The sequence below is a fragment of the Oncorhynchus tshawytscha genome, linkage group LG01 (genome assembly GCF_018296145.1).
Source record: "Oncorhynchus tshawytscha isolate Ot180627B linkage group LG01, Otsh_v2.0, whole genome shotgun sequence".
In the NCBI taxonomy this organism is placed as follows: domain Eukaryota; kingdom Metazoa; phylum Chordata; class Actinopteri; order Salmoniformes; family Salmonidae; genus Oncorhynchus; species Oncorhynchus tshawytscha.
The window spans coordinates 38,610,875-38,629,559 of NC_056429.1; the positions used below are offsets into that span (position 1 = coordinate 38,610,875).

Below are 18,685 nucleotides of genomic sequence, written 5' to 3' on the forward strand. Positions count from 1 at the left end.
CACAAAATAAACTTCAGTTAGTGCTAAATACAGCTGCTAGAATCCTGACTAGAACCAAAAAATGTGATCATATTACTCCAGTGCTAGCCTCCCTAATTGCCTTCCTGTTAAGGCAAGGGCTGATTTCAAGGTTTTACTGCTAACCTACAAAGCATTAAATGGGCTTGCTCCTACCTATCTTTCCGATTTGGTTCTGCCGTACATACCTACACGTACGCTACGGTCACAAGACGCAGGCTTCCTAATTGTCCCTAGAATTTCTAAGCAAACAGCTGGAGGCAGGGCTTTCTCCTGTAGAGCTCCATTTCTATGGAAAGTGAGAGACACAGACACGGTCTCAACCATTAAGGCTTTACTGAAGACTGATCTCTTCAGTGGGTCAAATGATTGAGGAGTGTGAAGGTGAACGGAAAGGCTCTGGAGCAACGAACCGCCCTTGCTGTCTCTGCCTGGCCGGTTCCCCTCTCTCCACTGGGATTCTCTGCCTTTAACCCCATTACAGGGGCTGAGCCACTGGCTTACTGGTGCTCTTCCATGCCGTCCCTAGGAGGGGTGCGTCACTTGAGTGGGTTGAGTCACTGACGTGATCTTCCTGCCTGGGTTGGCGCCCCCCCATGGGTTGTGCCGTGGCGGAGATCTTTGTGGGCTATACTAGGCCTTGTCTCAGGATGGTAAGTTGGTGGTTGAAGATATCCCTCTAGTGGTGTGGGGGCTGTGCTTTGGCAAAGTGGGTGGGGTTATATCCTGCCTGTTTGGCCCTGTCCGGGGGTATCATCGGATGGGGCCACAGTGTCTCCTGACCCCTCCTGTCTCAGCCTCCAGTATTTACGCTGCATTAGTTTATGTGTCGGGGGGCAAGGGTCAGTCTGTTATATCTGGAGTACTTCTCCTGACTTATCCGGTGTCCTGTGTGAATTTAAGTATGCTCCCTCTAATTCTCTCCTTCTTTCTCTCTCTCGGAGGACGTGAGCCCTAGGACCATGCCTCAGGACTACCTGGCATGATGACTCCTTACTGTTCCCAGTCCACCTGGCCGTGCTGCTGCTCCAGTTTCAACTGTTCTGCCTGCGGCTATGGAATCCTGACCTGTTCACCGGACGTGCTACCTGTCACAGACCTGCTGTTTTCAACTCTCTAGAGACAGCAGGAGCGGTAGAGATACTCTTAATGATCGGCTATGAAAAGCCAACTGACATTTACTCCTGAGGTGCTGACTTGTTGCACCCTCGACAACTACTGTGATTATTATTATTTGACCATGCTGGTCATTTATGAACATTTGAACATCTTGGCCATGTTCTGTTTTAATCTCCACCCGGCACAGCCAGAAGAGGACTGGCCACCCCTCATAGCCTGGTTCCTCTCTAGGTTTCTTCCTAGGTTTTGGCCTTTCTAGGGAGTTTATCCTAGCCACTGTGCTTCTACACCTGCATTGCTTGCTGTTTGGGGTTTTAGGCTGGGTTTCTGTACAGCACTTTGATATATCAGCTGATGTAAGAAGGGCTGTATAAATACATTTGATTTGATTTGATTTCAATGCTTGGGGGTATATGGGAGCTCCTGCGAGATAGAAAATGACCAAGTAGTGAAGCATGCATTGCCCTGTCGGTATCGTACTGTTTCTGCATACACTGAAGAAGCCTTCCTCCCAATGACGTGTCCTCCCCTGTTTGTTCTACATGACACAGGGATGAGTTAAGTTAGAGCAATGTGATCTCCAGTTTTATCCCAGTACAAGGGTGTTCCATTATTCTTATTGTGGTGATTTATTACCAGGTGGAACTATTAAAAACTGGAAAATTAAGTAAAACATCTGACAAATCCATTAATATCAAAGACAAATGAAGAAACAATATTATAATAATACAAATAATTAGGTGGGTGCTTACATTGGTCCTATTTGACCTACGTACAAGTATGTATTATATTCCAGTGTTTCTCTCCACCTCCATCTCCTTCCATCTCTCCTCCTGCCTCTTCCCCTCTCCACCTCCATCCCTTCCCCTGCAGCCTGCTCTCCCCCACCCCATATTCTCCCTTCTCCCACTCCATCCCCATGCTACACAGAGCAGTTGTGCCTCTACCTAACTTTCTCTCTCCATCCCAACTCTCTCCCCCATCTCTCTCCTCCTGCCTATCCCTTTCTCCAAATTCATCCCTTCCCCTCTCCTGCAGACTCCTCTCCCTCCTTTTAACGCCTGTGTTCTTTGTTGTAAGAGACAGGGTTCCATCAAGGGCCAAAATGTTTCAGGTTTTGGTTTTGTTGAGCCCCACCACGAGATGACAACCTCGGCATCTACATTTTGAGTGAGAAAGAATCGGCCAGCTTGGCAATGTTTGAGAGTCGCTCAAATCTGTTCATTCTCGTCACCTATGAAGAGTGTTCATATATACTCAGTGGCCAGTTTATAAGGTACACCACCCCGTTCACAAAAATGGTTCGCTCGTACAGACAGAAAGTCACGTGGCCGTGGCTTGCTTATATAAAGCAGGCAGACAGGCATCGAGGCATTCGGTTACTGTTCGATTGAACGTTAGAATGGGCAAAACAAGTGACCTACGCGACTTTGAGCGTGCTATGACCGTCGGTTCCAGTATCTCAGAAACAGACGGCCTTCTGGGCTTTTCACACACAACAGTTTATTTGGTTTACTGAGAGTGGTGCGGCAAACAAAATACATCAAGTCAGCGGCAGTCCTGTGGGCGAAAACAGCTCGTTAATGAGACGTCGAAGGAGAATGGCAAGAATCGTTCAAGCTAACAATGCAAATAACGACGCAGTAAAGCGGTGTGCAGAAAGGCTTGGAACGTATAACTCATCAGTCCTTGTCACGGATGGGCTATTGCAGCAGACGACCACAACGGGTTCCACTCCTATCAGCTAAAAACAAGAAGCGGCTCCCGATCACCAACACTGGACAATTAAATGAGCCACGCTCAAGGTCCTAGACGACATCATAACCACCATCGATAAGAGACACTACTGTGCAGCCGTATTCATCGACCTGGCCAAGGCTTTCGACTCTGTCAATCACCACATTCTTATTGGCATGTGGTGATTGCCTCGCCTGGTTTACCAACTACTTCTCTGATAGAGTCCAGTGTGTCAAATCAGAGGGCCTGTTGTCCGGACCTCTGGCTGTCTCTATGGGGGTGCCACAGGGTTCAATCCTTGGGCCAACTCTCCTCTCTGTATACATCAATGATGTTGCTCTTGCTGCTGGTGATTCTCTGGTACACCTCTACGCAGACGACAGCATTCTGTATACTTCTGGCCCCTCTTTGGACACTGTGTTAACTAACCTCCAGACGAGCTTCAATGCCATACAACTCTCCTTCCGTGGCCTCCAACTGCTCTTAAACGCAGGGAAAACTAAATGCATGCTATTCAACCGATTACTGCCGCACCTGCTCGCCTGTCCAGCATCACTACTCTGGACGGCTCTGACTTAGAATATGTGGACAACTACAAATACCTAGGTGTCTGGTTAGACTGTAAACTCTCCTTCCAGACTCACATTAAGCATCTCCAATCCAAAATTAAACCTAGAATTGGCTTCCTATATCGCAACAAAGCATCCTTCACTCATGCTGCCAAACATACCCTCGTAAAACTGACCATCCTACCGATCCTCGACTTCGGTGATATCATATATAAAATAGCCTCCAACACTCTACTCAACAAACTGGATGCAGTCTATCACAGTGCCACAGTGTCACCAAAACCCCATACACTCCCCACCATTGCGACCTGTACGCTCTCGTTGGTTGGCCCTCGCTTCATACGCATCGCCAAACCCACTGGCTATCTACAAGTCTCTGCTTGGTAAAGCCCTGCCTTATCTCAGCTCACTGGTCACCATAGCAGCACCCACTCGTAGCACGTGCTCCAGCAGGTATATTTCACTGGTCACCCCCAAAGCTAATTCCTCCTTTGGTCGTCTTTCCTTCCAGTTCTCTGCTGCCAATGACTGGAACGAACTGCAAAAATCTCTGAAGCTGGAGACTCATATCTCCCTCACTAGCTTTAAGCACCAGCTGTCAGAGCAGCTCACAGATCACTGCACCTGTACATAGCCCATCTATCTACCTACCTCATCCCCATACGGTTATTTATTTATTTATCTTGCTCCTTTGCACCCCAGTATCTCTACTTGCACATTCATCTTCTGCACATCTACCATTCCAGTTTTTAATTGCTATATTGTAATTACTTTGCCACCATGGCTTATTTATTGCCTTAACTCCCTTATCTTACCTTATTTGCACTCACTGTATATAGACTTTTTGTTTTCTTTTGTTCTACTGTATTATGGACTATGTACTTGTTATTTCTTACACTAGTACCCCAGGTCATCTTAGGTTTCATTACATACAGCCGAGAAGAACTACTGAATATAAGATCAGCGTCAACTCACCATCAGTACGACCAAGAATATGTTTTTCGCGATGCGGATCCTGTGTTCTGCCTTACAACCAGTGTAACCGAGTGGATCACATGCAGCGACCAAAAAAAAAACGACTCAGAAAAAGAGGGAAACGAAGCGGACTTCTGGTCAGACTCCGGAGACGGGCACATCGTGCACCACTCCCTAGCATTCTTCTTGCCAATGTCCAGTCTCTTGACAACAAGGTTGATGAAATCCGAGCAAGGGTAGCATTTCAGAGGGACATCAGAGACTGTAACGTTCTCTGCTTCACGGAAACATGGCTAACTGGAGAGACGCAATCCGAAGCGGTGCAGCCAGCGGGTTTCTCCACGCATCGCGCCGACAGAAACAAACATCTTTCTGGTAAGAAGACGGGCGGGGGCGTATGCCTTATGGCCAACGTGACATGGTGTGATGAAAGAAACATACAGGAACTCAAATCCTTCTGTTCACCTGATTTAGAATTCCTCACAATCAAATGTAGACCGCATTATCTACCAAGAGAATTCTCTTCGATTATAATCACAGCCGTATATATCCCCCCCCAAGCAGACACATCGATGGCTCTGAACGAACTTTATTTAACTCTCTGCAAACTGGAAACGATTTATCCGGAGGCTGCATTCATTGTAGCTGGGGATTTTAACAAGGCTAATCTGAAAACAAGACTCCCTAAATTTTATCAGCATATCGATTGCGCAACCAGGGGTGGAAAGACCCTGGATCATTGTTACTCTAACTTCCGCGACGCATATAAGGCCCTGCCCCGCCCCCTTTCGGAAAAGCTGACCACGACTCCATTTTGTTGATCCCTGCCTACAGACAGAAACTAAAACAAGAAGCTCCCACGCTGAGGTTTGTCCAACGCTGGTCCGACCAAGCTGACTCCACACTCCAAGACTGCTTCCATCACGTGGACTGGGAGATGTTTCGTATTGCGTCAGACAACAACATTGACGAATACGCTGATACGGTGTGCGAGTTCATTAGAACGTGCGTTGAAGATGTCGTTCCCATAGCAACGATTAAAACATTCCCTAACCAGAAACCGTGGTGATTGATGGCAGCATTCGTGTGAAACTGAAGGCACGAACCACTGCTTTTAATCAGGGCAAGGTGTCTGGTAACATGACTGAATACAAACAGTGCAGCTATTCCCTCCGCAAGGCTATCAAACAAGCTAAGCGCCAGTACAGAGACAAAGTAGAATCTCAATTCAACGGCTCAGACACAAGAGGCATGTGGCAGGGTCTACAGTCAATCACGGACTACAGGAAGAAACCCAGCCCAGTCACGGACCAGGATGTCTTGCTCCCAGGCAGACTAAATAACTTTTTGCCCGCTTTGAGGACAATACAGTGCCACTGACACGGCCTGCAACGGAAACATGCGGTCTCTCCTTCACTGCAGCCGAAGTGAGTAAGACATTTAAACGTGTTAACCCTCGCAAGGCTGCAGGCCCAGACGGCATCCCCAGCCGCGCCCTCAGAGCATGCGCAGACCAGCTGGCCGGTGTGTTTACGGACATATTCAATCAATCCCTATACCAGTCTGCTGTTCCCACATGCTTCAAGAGGGCCACCATTGTTCCTGTTCCCAAGAAAGCTAAGGTAACTGAGCTAAACGACTACCGCCCCGTAGCACTCACATCCGTCATCATGAAGTGCTTTGAGAGACTAGTCAAGGACCATATCACCTCCACCCTACCTGACACCCTTGACCCACTCCAATTTGCTTACCGCCCAAATAGGTCCACAGACGATGCAATCTCAACCACACTGCACACTGCCCTAACCCATCTGGACAAGAGGAATACCTATGTGAGAATGCTGTTCATCGACTACAGCTCGGCATTCAACACCATAGTACCCTCCAAGCTCGTCATCAAGCTCGAGATCCTGGGTCTCGACCCCGCCCTGTGCAACTGGGTACTGGACTTCCTGACGGGCCGCCCCCAGGTGGTGAGGGTAGGCAACAACATCTCCTCCCCGCTGATCCTCAACACTGGGGCCCCACAAGGGTGCGTTCTGAGCCCTCTCCTGTACTCCCTGTTCACCCACGACTGCGTGGCCATGCACGCCTCCAACTCAATCATCAAGTTTGCGGACGACACAACAGTGGTAGGCTTGATTACCAACAACGACGAGACGGCCTACAGGGAGGAGGTGAGGGCCCTCGGAGTGTGGTGTCAGGAAAATAACCTCACACTCAACGTCAACAAAACTAAGGAGATGATTGTGGACTTCAGGAAACAGCAGAGGGAACACCCCCATCCACATCGATGGAACAGTAGTGGAGAGGGTAGCAAGTTTTAAGTTCCTCGGCATACACATCACAGACAAACTGAATTGGTCCACTCACACAGACAGCATCGTGAGGAAGGCGCAGCAGCGCCTCTTCAACCTCAGGAGGCTGAAGAAATTCGGCTTGTCACCAAAAGCACTCACAAACTTCTACAGATGCACAATCGAGAGCATCCTGGCGGGCTGTATCACCGCCTGGTATGGCAACTGCACCGCCCTCAACCGTAAGGCTCTCCAGAGGGTAGTGAGGTCTGCACAACGCATCACCGGGGCAAACTACCTGCCCTCCAGGACACCTACACCACCCGATGCTACAGGAAGGCCATAAAGATCATCAAGGACATCAACCACCCGAGCCACTGCCTGTTCACCCCGCTGTCATCCAGAAGGCGAGGTCAGTACAGGTGCATCAAAGCTGGGACCGAGAGACTGAAAAACAGCTTCTATCTCAAGGCCATCAGACTGTTAAACAGCCACCACTAACATTGAGTGGCTACTGCCAACACACTGTCAATGACACTGACTCTACTCCAGCCACTTTAATCATGGGAATTGATGGGAAATGATGTAAATATATCACTAGCCACTTTAAACAATGCTACCTGATATAATGTTACTTACCCTACATTGTTCATCTCATATGCATACGTTGATAATGTACTCTATATCATCGACTGCATCCTTATGTAATACATGTATCACTAGCCACTTTAACTATGCCACTTGGTTTACATACTTATCTCATATGTATATACTGTACTCGATATCATCTACTGTATCTTGCCTATGCTGCTCTGTACCATCACTCATTCATATATCCTTATGTACATATTCTTTATCCCCTTACACTGTGTATAAGACAGTAGTTTTTTTGGAATTGTTAGTTAGATTACTTGCTCGTTATTACTGCATTGTCGGAACTAGAAGCACAAGCATTTCGCTACACTCGCATTAACATCTGCTAACCATGTGTATGTGACAAATAAAATTTGATTTGATTTGATTTGTTTTGTTTATTCCATGTGTAACTCTGTGTTGTTGTATGTGTCAAACTGCTTTGCTTTATCTTGGCCAGGTCGCAGTTGCAAATGAGAACTTGTTCTCAACTAGCCTACCTGGTTAAATAAAGGTGAAATAAAAACAAATAAATATGTACATATTTTTATTCCATCCCTTACATTGTGTTTGTATAAGGTAGTGGTTTTGATTTTGTTAGATTACTTGTTAGGCATTACTGCACTGTCGGAACCAGAAACACAAGCATTTCGCTACGCTCGCATTAACATCCGCTAACCATGTGTATGTGACAACTAAAATTCGATTTGAGTGGAGGAACCTCGCCGCTTCTTGTCGTGTCATGCTGATGGCAGAGTCAGGATTTGGGGTAAGTGTAGTGTGAACACGCCTGGCAGGCAACTCTGTGTCATAAAACGGGAAAACAGTACAGACACGAAACAGAATGTGACACGTTTTGAAATCCAGGAGAGACGAGAGAACATACACCTTCTTGGCGGGACTACCGCATTTGGGGCCCAGGGGCATTTAAAAAAAGGAGTCAGCTAACTTACTGTATTTCAACACATTTTGCCAAAGAGTATAATTTTCTGTATTATAATGCTATTCTACACATTTTGTCATGAGGCTAGGTAAGAGCAAATGATGCCGTTTTAAAAGCAAATATCCTGCAATTCTATACTTTTTGCCATGGAAAAAAAATGTTTAAATGCTATTTTCATAGCTCATATCATGCTTTGGCTCACATTATGCCACAAGGCTGAGAACATTTAGCAGTTTTAAAACATATTTTCTGCTATTCTACACATTTTGCCATGAGGCTGAGAGAAAATGTTGCCGTTTTAAAGCAAATTTCCTGCAATTCTGCACATTTTGCTATCATATGCTATCTGGGGCCCCAAGCAGGCCGATAGCGGCGCAGTACAACAGTGGTGTGCAGAACAGCATCTCGGAACGTACAACTCATCAGTCCTTGTCACGAATGGGATATTGCAGCAGATGATCACACCGGGTTCCACTCCTGTCAGCTAAAAACAAGAAGATGCGGCTACAGTGGGCACGCGATCACCAACACTGGACAATTAAGGAGTGGAATACCTTGCTGGTTCCTGTTGCGTCATGCTGATGGCAGAGTCAGGATTTGGCCACGATGAATTCAGACTGCTCTGGAGGCAAAGGGGGTTCCAACCCGGTACTAGATGGGTGTACCTAATAAACTGTCCAGTGAGTGTAATGCCTAATAATATTATCTAAAGTGTTTAGCATCAAGTTAATTAAGTCCTTGTGCATATTGAGGAGTCCCCAGAAGAATTCTTATCTTATGCTTCAATGATGCCAGATGGCCCTGTTTATCAAAGCAGGACACTGGCATGCACACACCACTCCAAATCACAGACTGTAGTGTAGTGTACACACACGCCTGACACGCAACTCTGTGTCAATACACAGTACGAGGTAGAGACACGAAACAGAATGTGACACGTCAGACAATGGAGCACACACACCTGCTTGGCGAGACGACCGCATTTGAGGCCCCGGGGCATTAAAAAAAATCTATAAATTCAACCAACTCACTGCATTGCAACACATTTTGCCATGGTGCAGAGAGAAAAATGTGCTGTTTTTATAATATGTGTTCGATGGGGTTGAGGTCATTGCTCTTTGCATGCCAGTCGAGGTCTTCTACACCGATCTCAACAAACCATTTCTGTATGGACCTTGCTTTGTGCACTGGGGCATTGTCATGCTGAGAAAGGAAAAGGCCTTCCCCAAACTGTTGCCGCAAAGTTGGAAGCACAGAATCATCTAGAATCTCATTGTATGCTGTAGCGCTAAGATTTCCCTTCACCGGAACTAAGGGGCCTAGCCCAAACCATGAAAAACAGCCCCAGACCATTATTCCTCCTCCACCAAACTTTTACAGTTGGCACTATGAATTCAGGCAGGTAGCGTTCTCCTGGCATCCGCCGAAAACAGATTTGTCTGTCGGACTGCCAGATGGTGAAGAGTGATTCATCACTCCAGAGAATGCGTTTACTCTGCTCCAGAGTCCAATGGCGGTGAGCTTTACACCACTACAGTCAACGCTTGGCATTGCGTATGGTGATCTTAGGCTTGTGTGCGGCTACTCGGCCATGGAAACACATTTCATGAAGCTCCCGACGAACAGTTCTTGTGGACTTTGCTTCCAGAGGCAGTTTGGAACTCGGTAGTGAGTGTTGCAACCGAGGACAGATCATTTTTTTCAGCCCTCTGTGGTCCTGTTCTGTGAGCTTGTGTGGCCTATCACTTTGCGGCTGAGCTGTTGTTGCTCCTGGATGTTTCCACTTCACAATAAAAGCACTAAAAGTTGACTGGGGCAGCTCTAGCAGGGCAGAAATTTGACAAACTGACTTGTTGGAAAGGTTGCATCCTATAACGGTGCCACGTTGAAAGTCACTGAGCTCTTCATTAAGGACACCCTACTGCCAATGTTTACCTATGGAGATTGCATGGCTGTCTGCTCAATTTCATATGCCTGTCAGCAACGGGTGATGCTGAAATAGCCGACTCCACTAATTTTAAGGGGTCGCTAGCTAGCATGCACAGACATTTGCATGCTTGTGTTGCTATGGTTACAGAGTACCAGAAGCTGTCAGGAGCAGTCTGACTCTCAAAATAGACCAAAAACTAAATTTTAGATACTTGCATATGAAATGTCTTCCCACATCCCTCGAATTGGTGCTGGCTGGCGCACATTGTGGCATTGTTGACAAATTGGCTATTTTAATGTGGAGATATCATTTTTCCCTGATTCACTTCCATTAATCAAAGGAGGAGTAGGATAATGGCAGCTCGGTGGCTTCAAAGGCTCTTATTGGCCAAGACATACCGTAGGCTATCCAGGGTTTATATACAATGCCTTCAGAAAGCTTTCATACACTTTAACTTATCCCACAGTTTGTTGTTACAGCCTGAATTCAACAATCTACACACAATATCCCATAATGACAAAGTGAAAACATGTTTTTAGAAATTTTTGCAAATTTATTGAAAATTAATTACAGAAATATCTAATTTACATAAGTATTCACACCCCTGAGTCAATACATTGCAAAAGCAGCTTTGGCAGCGATTACAGCTGCGAGTCTTTCAAGGTAGGTCTCTAAGAGCTTTTCACACCTGGTAGTTGATCATTACTAGACAACCTTTTTCAGGTATTGCCATAGATTTTCAAGTAGATTTAAGTCAAAACTGTAACTCTGCCACTCAGGAACATCCAGTGTCTTCTTGGTAAGTGTGTTTTAGGTTATTGTCCTGCTGAAAGGTGAATTCATCTCCCAGTGTCTGGTGGAAAGCAGACTGAACCAGGTTTTCCTCTAGGATTTTCCTTGTTCTTTTTTTAATCATTTTTAACAATTACATGCATACCCATAACATGATTCAACCACCACTATATATGCTTGAAAATATGGAGAGTATTTCTCAGTAATGTGTTGTATTGGGCTTTCCCCAAACATAACACTTTGTATTCAGGACAAAATGTTATTTGCTTTTCCACATTTTTTGCAGTATTACTTGAATATTGCCTTGTTGCAAACAGGATACATGTTTTGGAATATGTTTATTATTTTCACTCTGTCAATTAGGTTAGTATTGTGGAGTAACTACAATGTTGTTGATCCATTTTCAGTTGTCTCTTATCACAGCCATTAAATTCCAACTGTTTTGATGTCACCATAATTAATCAATTCACCATGCTCAAATGGATGTTCAATATCTGATTTAGGTGCCCTTCTGTGCGAGGCATTGGAAAACCTCCCAGGTTTTTGTGGTTGAATCTGTATTTAAAACTCACTACTCGACTAAAGAACCTTACAGATAATTGTATGTATGTGTGGGGTACATAGATGAGGTAGTCATAACAAAAATCATGTTAAACACTGTTATTGCATAAAGAGTGAGTCCATGCAACGTATAATGAGACTTGTTAAGCAAACGTTCACTCCTGAACTTATTTAGGTGTACCATAACAAAGGGGTTGACTACTTATTGACTCAAGGCATTTCAGCTTTTCATTTTTAATTCGATTTTTTCCTTCAAAAAACACAATCCCACTTTGACATTATGTGGGCCAGCGATTTATAAAATTTTAAATTCAGGCTGTAACAATAAAATGTGGAAAAAGTGAAGGGGTGTGAATACTTTCTGAAGTCACTGTACGTCATTGATTTCCACATATAATTGAAAGAAATTAGATTTTTATTCCATAAAGACTGTAATTGTGTCTTAAGAATATTGTAGAAAAATTATTTCAGCCATGTTCCATATTAAAAAGTGAAGTGCCACTTACAGTTTACCACGTACAGTGGGCAACAAGGAATATGTTCCTCCACTGATCTTGGCATCTGGGATATCCAGCAGTGTTTGTGTTTTTTTATTTAAAAAAATAAAAAAATTCTCCCCAATTTCATGGTATCCAATTGTTAGTAATTACTGTCTTGTCTCATTGCCACGAAGGTCGAGAGCCATGCGCCCTCCGAAACACAACCCAACCAAGCCGCACTGCTTCTTAACACAGCTCGCATCCAACCCGGAAGCCAGCAGCACCAATGTGTCAGAGGAAACACCGTACACCTCGCGACCCCGCCACAGGAGTCACTAGTGCGCGATGAAACAAGGAGATCCCTACCGGCCCAACCCTCCCTAACCCGGACGACGCTTGGCCAATTGTGCGTCGCCCCATGGACCTCCCGGTCGCAGCCGGCTGCGACAGAGCCTGGTCTTTGTGTTTTTAAATACGACGAGCATACATTGTAAAATTGTAAACTGACAAAAATGTTTCAAGTTAGAACCCATTAGTTAATATACAGCACCAACTACATAAACTGATAGGGTCCATTATCTGCTACCTGGACTTATAAACATTGACTTATGATTATGGGTAACTTGAAATAGCTCTTGAAAAGAGAAAGCAATTAAGCACGGTACTGTTTTAATAATTTTTTGCTTGTATGAGAATGACCACCACAAATTGAACTTGAAGAAAATCTATTGGGATGAGATAGGAGTTTTATTTCAGTTATGTTTTCTGCAAACGCTATTAAACATGTATTAATCTAAACATAATTTACAAGATGCTGCAAAGGAAAGTAAGAAAGTAAGTCCAACTCTGTCCTCTGAACATAGACCTATCTTGCATGACCCATGCACTCAATGGTGACTGATACCTTCAGGGCTTTCTGAGCCGGTTCGCTGGTGCCAATCACGATGAGGCCTGGTCCTCCCATGCTGCAAAAGCTCTTCAGGTGTAGGCCATCAGTGACAGGGACAGTGGACACGGCATAGTCCTGCAAACACAACAACCCTACTGCATTACAGGGACCGTGGACATAGTCTTGCAAACACACAACAAACCTATTGGATTACACAGCATAGTCCTGCAAACATGCAAGCCCTAACATCATTGGACTAGACAGGTCCCAGTGGGAAAGGTAACTGAACCGGCATTGGTTGAGAGTCTTAGAGATGAGGTCCCTAAAGCCCCAGGCCACTGATTGGTTGAGATTCTGAGGTCACCAGAGCCCCAGGCCACTGGCCCCTCCCCTTAGTCTGTAAAAACCTAAACTAGCAGGCGTAAATTAAACGCTTGACATTAGATCCCCTATATACTGGTCTCGACGAGAAGAAGCTGTCGGGAGGTTCTCTTCCACACTGTTCAACCAATCCAGTAAATGTGGAGTAGGAGGACTTTTTGGGGACTTGGCAGAGGCTAGTTTTTACTGGGAGCTGCGTGTTTCTCTGGCCTCGCGTGCCAGACACTCCTATACGGCCGCCTGGCTGCTGCTCAGACAGAGACTGTTGATGTTGAGTGTCATCCTGCTCTGTTCTGTCTCATCTAACCCATGGCTATAGTTCTAGTCTAGAGCTCCCTGTTCCATGGTTTGTTTCTGGAGGACCAGACTACTGCTACTGCTCAGAGAGCGACTGATGATGTGGTGTCATCCTACTTTGGTCTGTCATACCATATCTACCCCATGGTAACAGGGGTTCTGGTGGGCTATTAATTAGCATCTGGAGTATGTTGTGTTGTGATATGGGTTGGAATCCCAGGTTCACTGAGGCAGGAATGGACATGTTATATGGAGTGTCAATTCACTCTGCTTTGTCATCCGACCGATATCTGCCACATCATTTCTGCCCCTGTTTCTCTGGCCTGGTCCACATTAAGTGTGTCATGACTTACTTGGACCACCTATTGAGGTGTTAAATGAGGTAAAAGGGAGAGTGGTGTGCCACTTTAACAGTAGGCCTAGATCAAAGCAAATCGATCCTCTCTGAAGGAACAGCATTTCCTGACAGTCGGAATGTTTGTTTTACCACTATCCACTGAGTTTTTAAACTACAACGTACAACATGTTTCAACGTGCCAATAAATTAGTACTTTTTAGGTTCGAATTGCCGCCGTCTTGGAGCTAGAATTGGGATCATGTATATTGTGCTACTGACTACACACAAAGTAAAGGAGAGCAATGTACAGTACAGCAAATGAGGCATTTTTGGTAAGTGCATGGGGGCCGCCATCTTTATGCACTTCCACTATTGTCCTTTCCTCCTCATTCCCAGCTCTTCCTTGTCCTCCTGGAGCCCTATCTTAACAGTCAAATAGAACAACACCCTATTGACAACTCACATTTCATGACAATCACTGGATTAGGCTGCACAAAAAATATTTTGAACAATGCATTCCTGCTTGAACATGTTAGATGAACAACTTATTTATTTGGTTTCCTACCATCACAGTAGTCTAGTATACAGTCTAAAGCACTTTATAGAGTGAATGATAAAAAATATATTGCGTCTCACCGGGAAAACAAACTAGTGTGACCAAATTATGGGCTGGTGCCACCAACTGAAAAAGTTGCTCACACTAATCTGGAGCCCTGTCAAGGGGTGTGCTATTAAAAAAAATCTGATACAGTGTAATGTGTTCTTCTGCCAGTTTGTTTGTTCGGGAGAGAATCATGCGATAGGATGTTATGCAGAAAAATATGTTGGTAGTACAAGGCTATGTACAGGTAACTGCTAAAATAAACGCTTGAGTAAATTAGTGATACAAAGTATTTTGAAAGCAGATGCTCCACACAGGTGTGGTTCCTGAGTTAATTAAGCAATTAACATTCCATCATGCTTAGGGTCATGTATAAAATGCTAGGCAGGCAATTATTTTGGCTACCATGGCTATGCCCCCATAGGATGGCAATGCCCCCATCCACAGGGCACGATGGGTCACTGAATGGTTTGATAAGCATGAAAATGATGTAAACCATATGCCTTGGCCGTCTCAGTCACCAGATCTCAACCCGATTTGAACACTTATGGGAGATTCTGGAGCGGCACCTGCTCCAGTTTTCCATCAAGAAACCACCAAATTATGGAATTTCTTGTGAAATAATGGTGTCACATCCTTCCAAGTGAGTTCTAGACACTATGCTGAATCTATGCAAAGGTCCATTGAAGCTGTTCTGGCTCGTATTGGCCCAACGCCCTATTAAGACACTTTGTTGATGTTTCCTGTATTTTTGTGCACATGAAAGTCAGTGATGTTTACTGTAGGTTACTGAGGCAATGCAAATGTGATGTGGCTAAAATATGACTGAAAAGAAAGGGCATTTAGTTGACTGAAATGGCCTACTGTTTTTGTCATTTTGACAATAACTAGGCTAAATCGTTATTCAAATGACAAATGTAGTATATGTAAGAATAATCAAGTTAGCTACCTACCTGATTTTTTTTCACTGGTAGCTATTGATAGCTAGTGATAGCTAGTGATAGCTAGTGATAGCTAGTGATAGCTAGTGATAGCTAGTGATAGCTAGTGATAGCTAGTGATAGTGATGCAAAAGCTAGCCCTACTTGAAACATCGCTATTGTCACGACCTGACCTTAGTTCCTTTTTTTATGTCTCCGTTTTAGGTTGGTCAGGGCGTGAGTTAGGGTGGGCATTCTATGTTTTGTTCTATGTTTGTAATTCTATATGTTTGGCCTGGTATGGTTCCCAATCAGAGGCAGCTGTCAATTGTTGTCTCTGATTGAGAACCATACTTAGGCAGCCTGTTTTCGCCCTTGAGTTGTGGGTAGTTGTTTTCTGTCTTTGTGTGTCTGCACCAGACAGAACTGTTTTGTTTGTTCCGCTTTGTTTTTTTTTGTTCTAGTGTTCAGTTTCTTTATTCAATTTACCATGAATACGTACCACGCTGCACCTTGGTCCTCTTCACCTTCTTCCACCTATGAATATCGTTACATCTATCTCCTGGCTGCATTTACCCACCAGATTCAGTAGCTTGAACCCCCACCCCCAAAAGTTTGAAAATTCTATTGATAACCCCATTAGATTCTATTGATAACCCCATTAGATTCTATTGATTCCCACATTAGATCCTATTGATTCCTCCATTAGATCCTATTGATAACCCCATTCGATCCTATTGACAACCCCATTCGATCCTATTGACAACCCCATTAGATTTCTAGGGAAAAAAACTAAAAGTGAACATAATTCATGATGGGTTTTTATTTTTATTTCGTTTCAGGGTCAAAGATAATAGTTCCAATATAGTTTTAGATTTTCAAGAAGGTTTGTTAATTCATTGTTTTTTTTCATGATTCGTTTCCGTACTAGTTTACTATAATAACCGTCACTCTATGGTCTACCTATAGACAAGTAACAATCACAAAGAATGTTAGGGTATGGGAGCAGACACAAAGGGCTACTGGGGGTATCAGGCATGAATCATTTGCCTTAGGTGTCTTGTTTATGAGATAGCTAACCATAAAGGACATTTGTTTGTTCATAAATATGTGGGGATAACTCATAAATTATATGCAAAATATGATATGGACAGTGTTTTTGTATGAGTCTAAATTTGGCCTACAGGAAGGAGGTGAAATCTAGTTCTTTGTTTAAACCGTGTGGTGATACGGAATTTAAAATTGTATATCCTCTGCATGATGGATAAGCTTTTTTGCGACCGCCACACCAAGTCATTCATTAATAGTGCCTTTGTGCTATAAAATGTCTCGCAACTTGCGAGGTGATATTTTGATGTCTGATAGTGGATTGATGTTCTCCAAGGTGTACTTTTAAGGCACGGAATGTTTTTTCAATATTCAATGAGTGTACAACACATTAGGAACACCTGCTCTTTCCATGACATAGACTGACCAGGTGGTTCCAGGTGAAAGCTATGATCCCTTATTGATGTCACTTATCAAATCCACTTCAATCAGTGTAGATGAAGGGGAGGAGACAGGTTAAAGAAGGACTTTTAAGCCTTGAGACATGGATTGTGCATGTGTGCCATTCAAAGGGTTAATGGGCATGACAACATATTTAAGTGCCTTTGAATGGGATATGGTAGTAGGTGCCAGGCACACCGGTTTGAGTGTGTCACACAGTTTCCCGTGTGTATTAAGAATGAGAAAGGGAACAGGAATGGTGATACCTAGTCAGTTGCACAACTGAATGCATAAAACTGAAATGGGTCTTCAACATTTAACCCAACAATCTGAATGGTCCACCACCCAAAGGACATCCAGCCATCTTGACACAACTGTAGGAAGCATTGGAGTCAACATGGGCCAGCATCCCTATGGAACTCTTTCGACAACTTGTAGAGTTCATGCTGTGACGAATTGAGGCTGTTCTGAGGGCAAAAGGGGTGTAACTCAATATTAGGAAGGTGTTCCTTATGTTTTGTACACAATGTAGATCTTATTGCAAGAACACATATAAATAACTCCTTTAGTAGTGCAAGTTATACATGCCTTTTATCTCATAGGTCCTAGGAGTCTGAGGGCTCCTTCTGATTTGACCAACATGACTGATATATTTCTTGATCCTTTATAGGTAAATAAAGGTAGATTCTGAAAGGCAGAATGTGCAAAATCACTTTCCCTTCCACTTCTGAAGGTTGGCAATGATGGATTTGGTATCCCATGGGCTGATGCTAACTATAAACAGGTTTACCATATTGGCAGCTAGTGGTATACTGACAGGGGGTACATGGTATGCTCCAGGCATGGGGTTTGAGAACATATACCAAGGATGGGCACCATCAGGATATTGTGCTGGAGCTAGTGTAGCTTGTCTGAGGTGGAGCTGAGGTGGAGCTAGCACAGCATGACCTGGGGCTAGCTGAGGTGGAGCTAGCACAGCATGACCTGGGGCTAGCTGAGGTGGAGCTAGCACAGCATGACCTGGGGCTAGCGGTTGAGGTGGAGCTAGTGTAGCTTGACCTGGGGCTAGCTGAGGTGGAGCTAGCACAGCATGACCTGGGGCTAGCTGAGGTGGAGCTAGCACAGCATGACCTGGGGCTAGCGGTTGAGGTGGAGCTAGTGTAGCTTGACCTGGGGCTAGCTGAGGTGGAGCTAGCACAGCTTGACCTGGGGCTAGCTGAGGTGGAGCTAGCACAGCTTGACCTGGGGCTAGCGGTTGAGGTGGAGCTAGTGTAGCTTGACCTGGGGCAGCGGTTGAGGTGGAGCTAGTGTAGCTTGACCTGGGGCTAACAGTTGAGGAGATAGCTTAGTTTGACATGGGGCTAGGGGTTGAGGTGGTGCTAGCACGGTTTGACCAGGGGCTATCTGAGGTTAAGAAAGGGCTAGTGTAACATGACCAGGGGCTAGCAGAGGTAGAGGGGGATCGAGATCATAGGGGTTTGGGCAAAAGACCGTCCTCTCTCCTCCATGGCCCAGAGACCAATAAGTAGTAGAGGAGTGCATCAATTCGTTAGTATGAAAAAGGAAGAGTGTCCTCCCCTCCTCGATAGCCACCTTTTCATCGAGGATACTAATGTGCATCCCAGCGCAGAAGTGTGTTTAAATCTGCCACACCTCCTTTAAATCAGCTTTTGTTTTGTCAGAGGAGAAAAACGAGCACACGTTTGAAAAACGCCCATC

At 44.7% G+C, this 18,685-nt stretch overlaps 1 protein-coding gene across 3 annotated transcripts in view; it reads right to left on the reverse strand.

Moving 5' to 3' along the window:
- LOC112250485 (N(G),N(G)-dimethylarginine dimethylaminohydrolase 1) overlaps positions 1-18,685 on the reverse strand; it is a 127,839-nt gene that overhangs the window by 14,373 nt on the left and 94,781 nt on the right. For all 3 annotated transcript variants that reach the window (XM_024420695.2, XM_024420688.2, XM_024420681.2), the window contains exon 4: positions 12,958-13,077. In XM_024420695.2, coding sequence (XP_024276463.1) covers positions 12,958-13,077 — 120 coding nt within the window. The remainder of the gene's footprint in view (positions 1-12,957; positions 13,078-18,685) is intronic.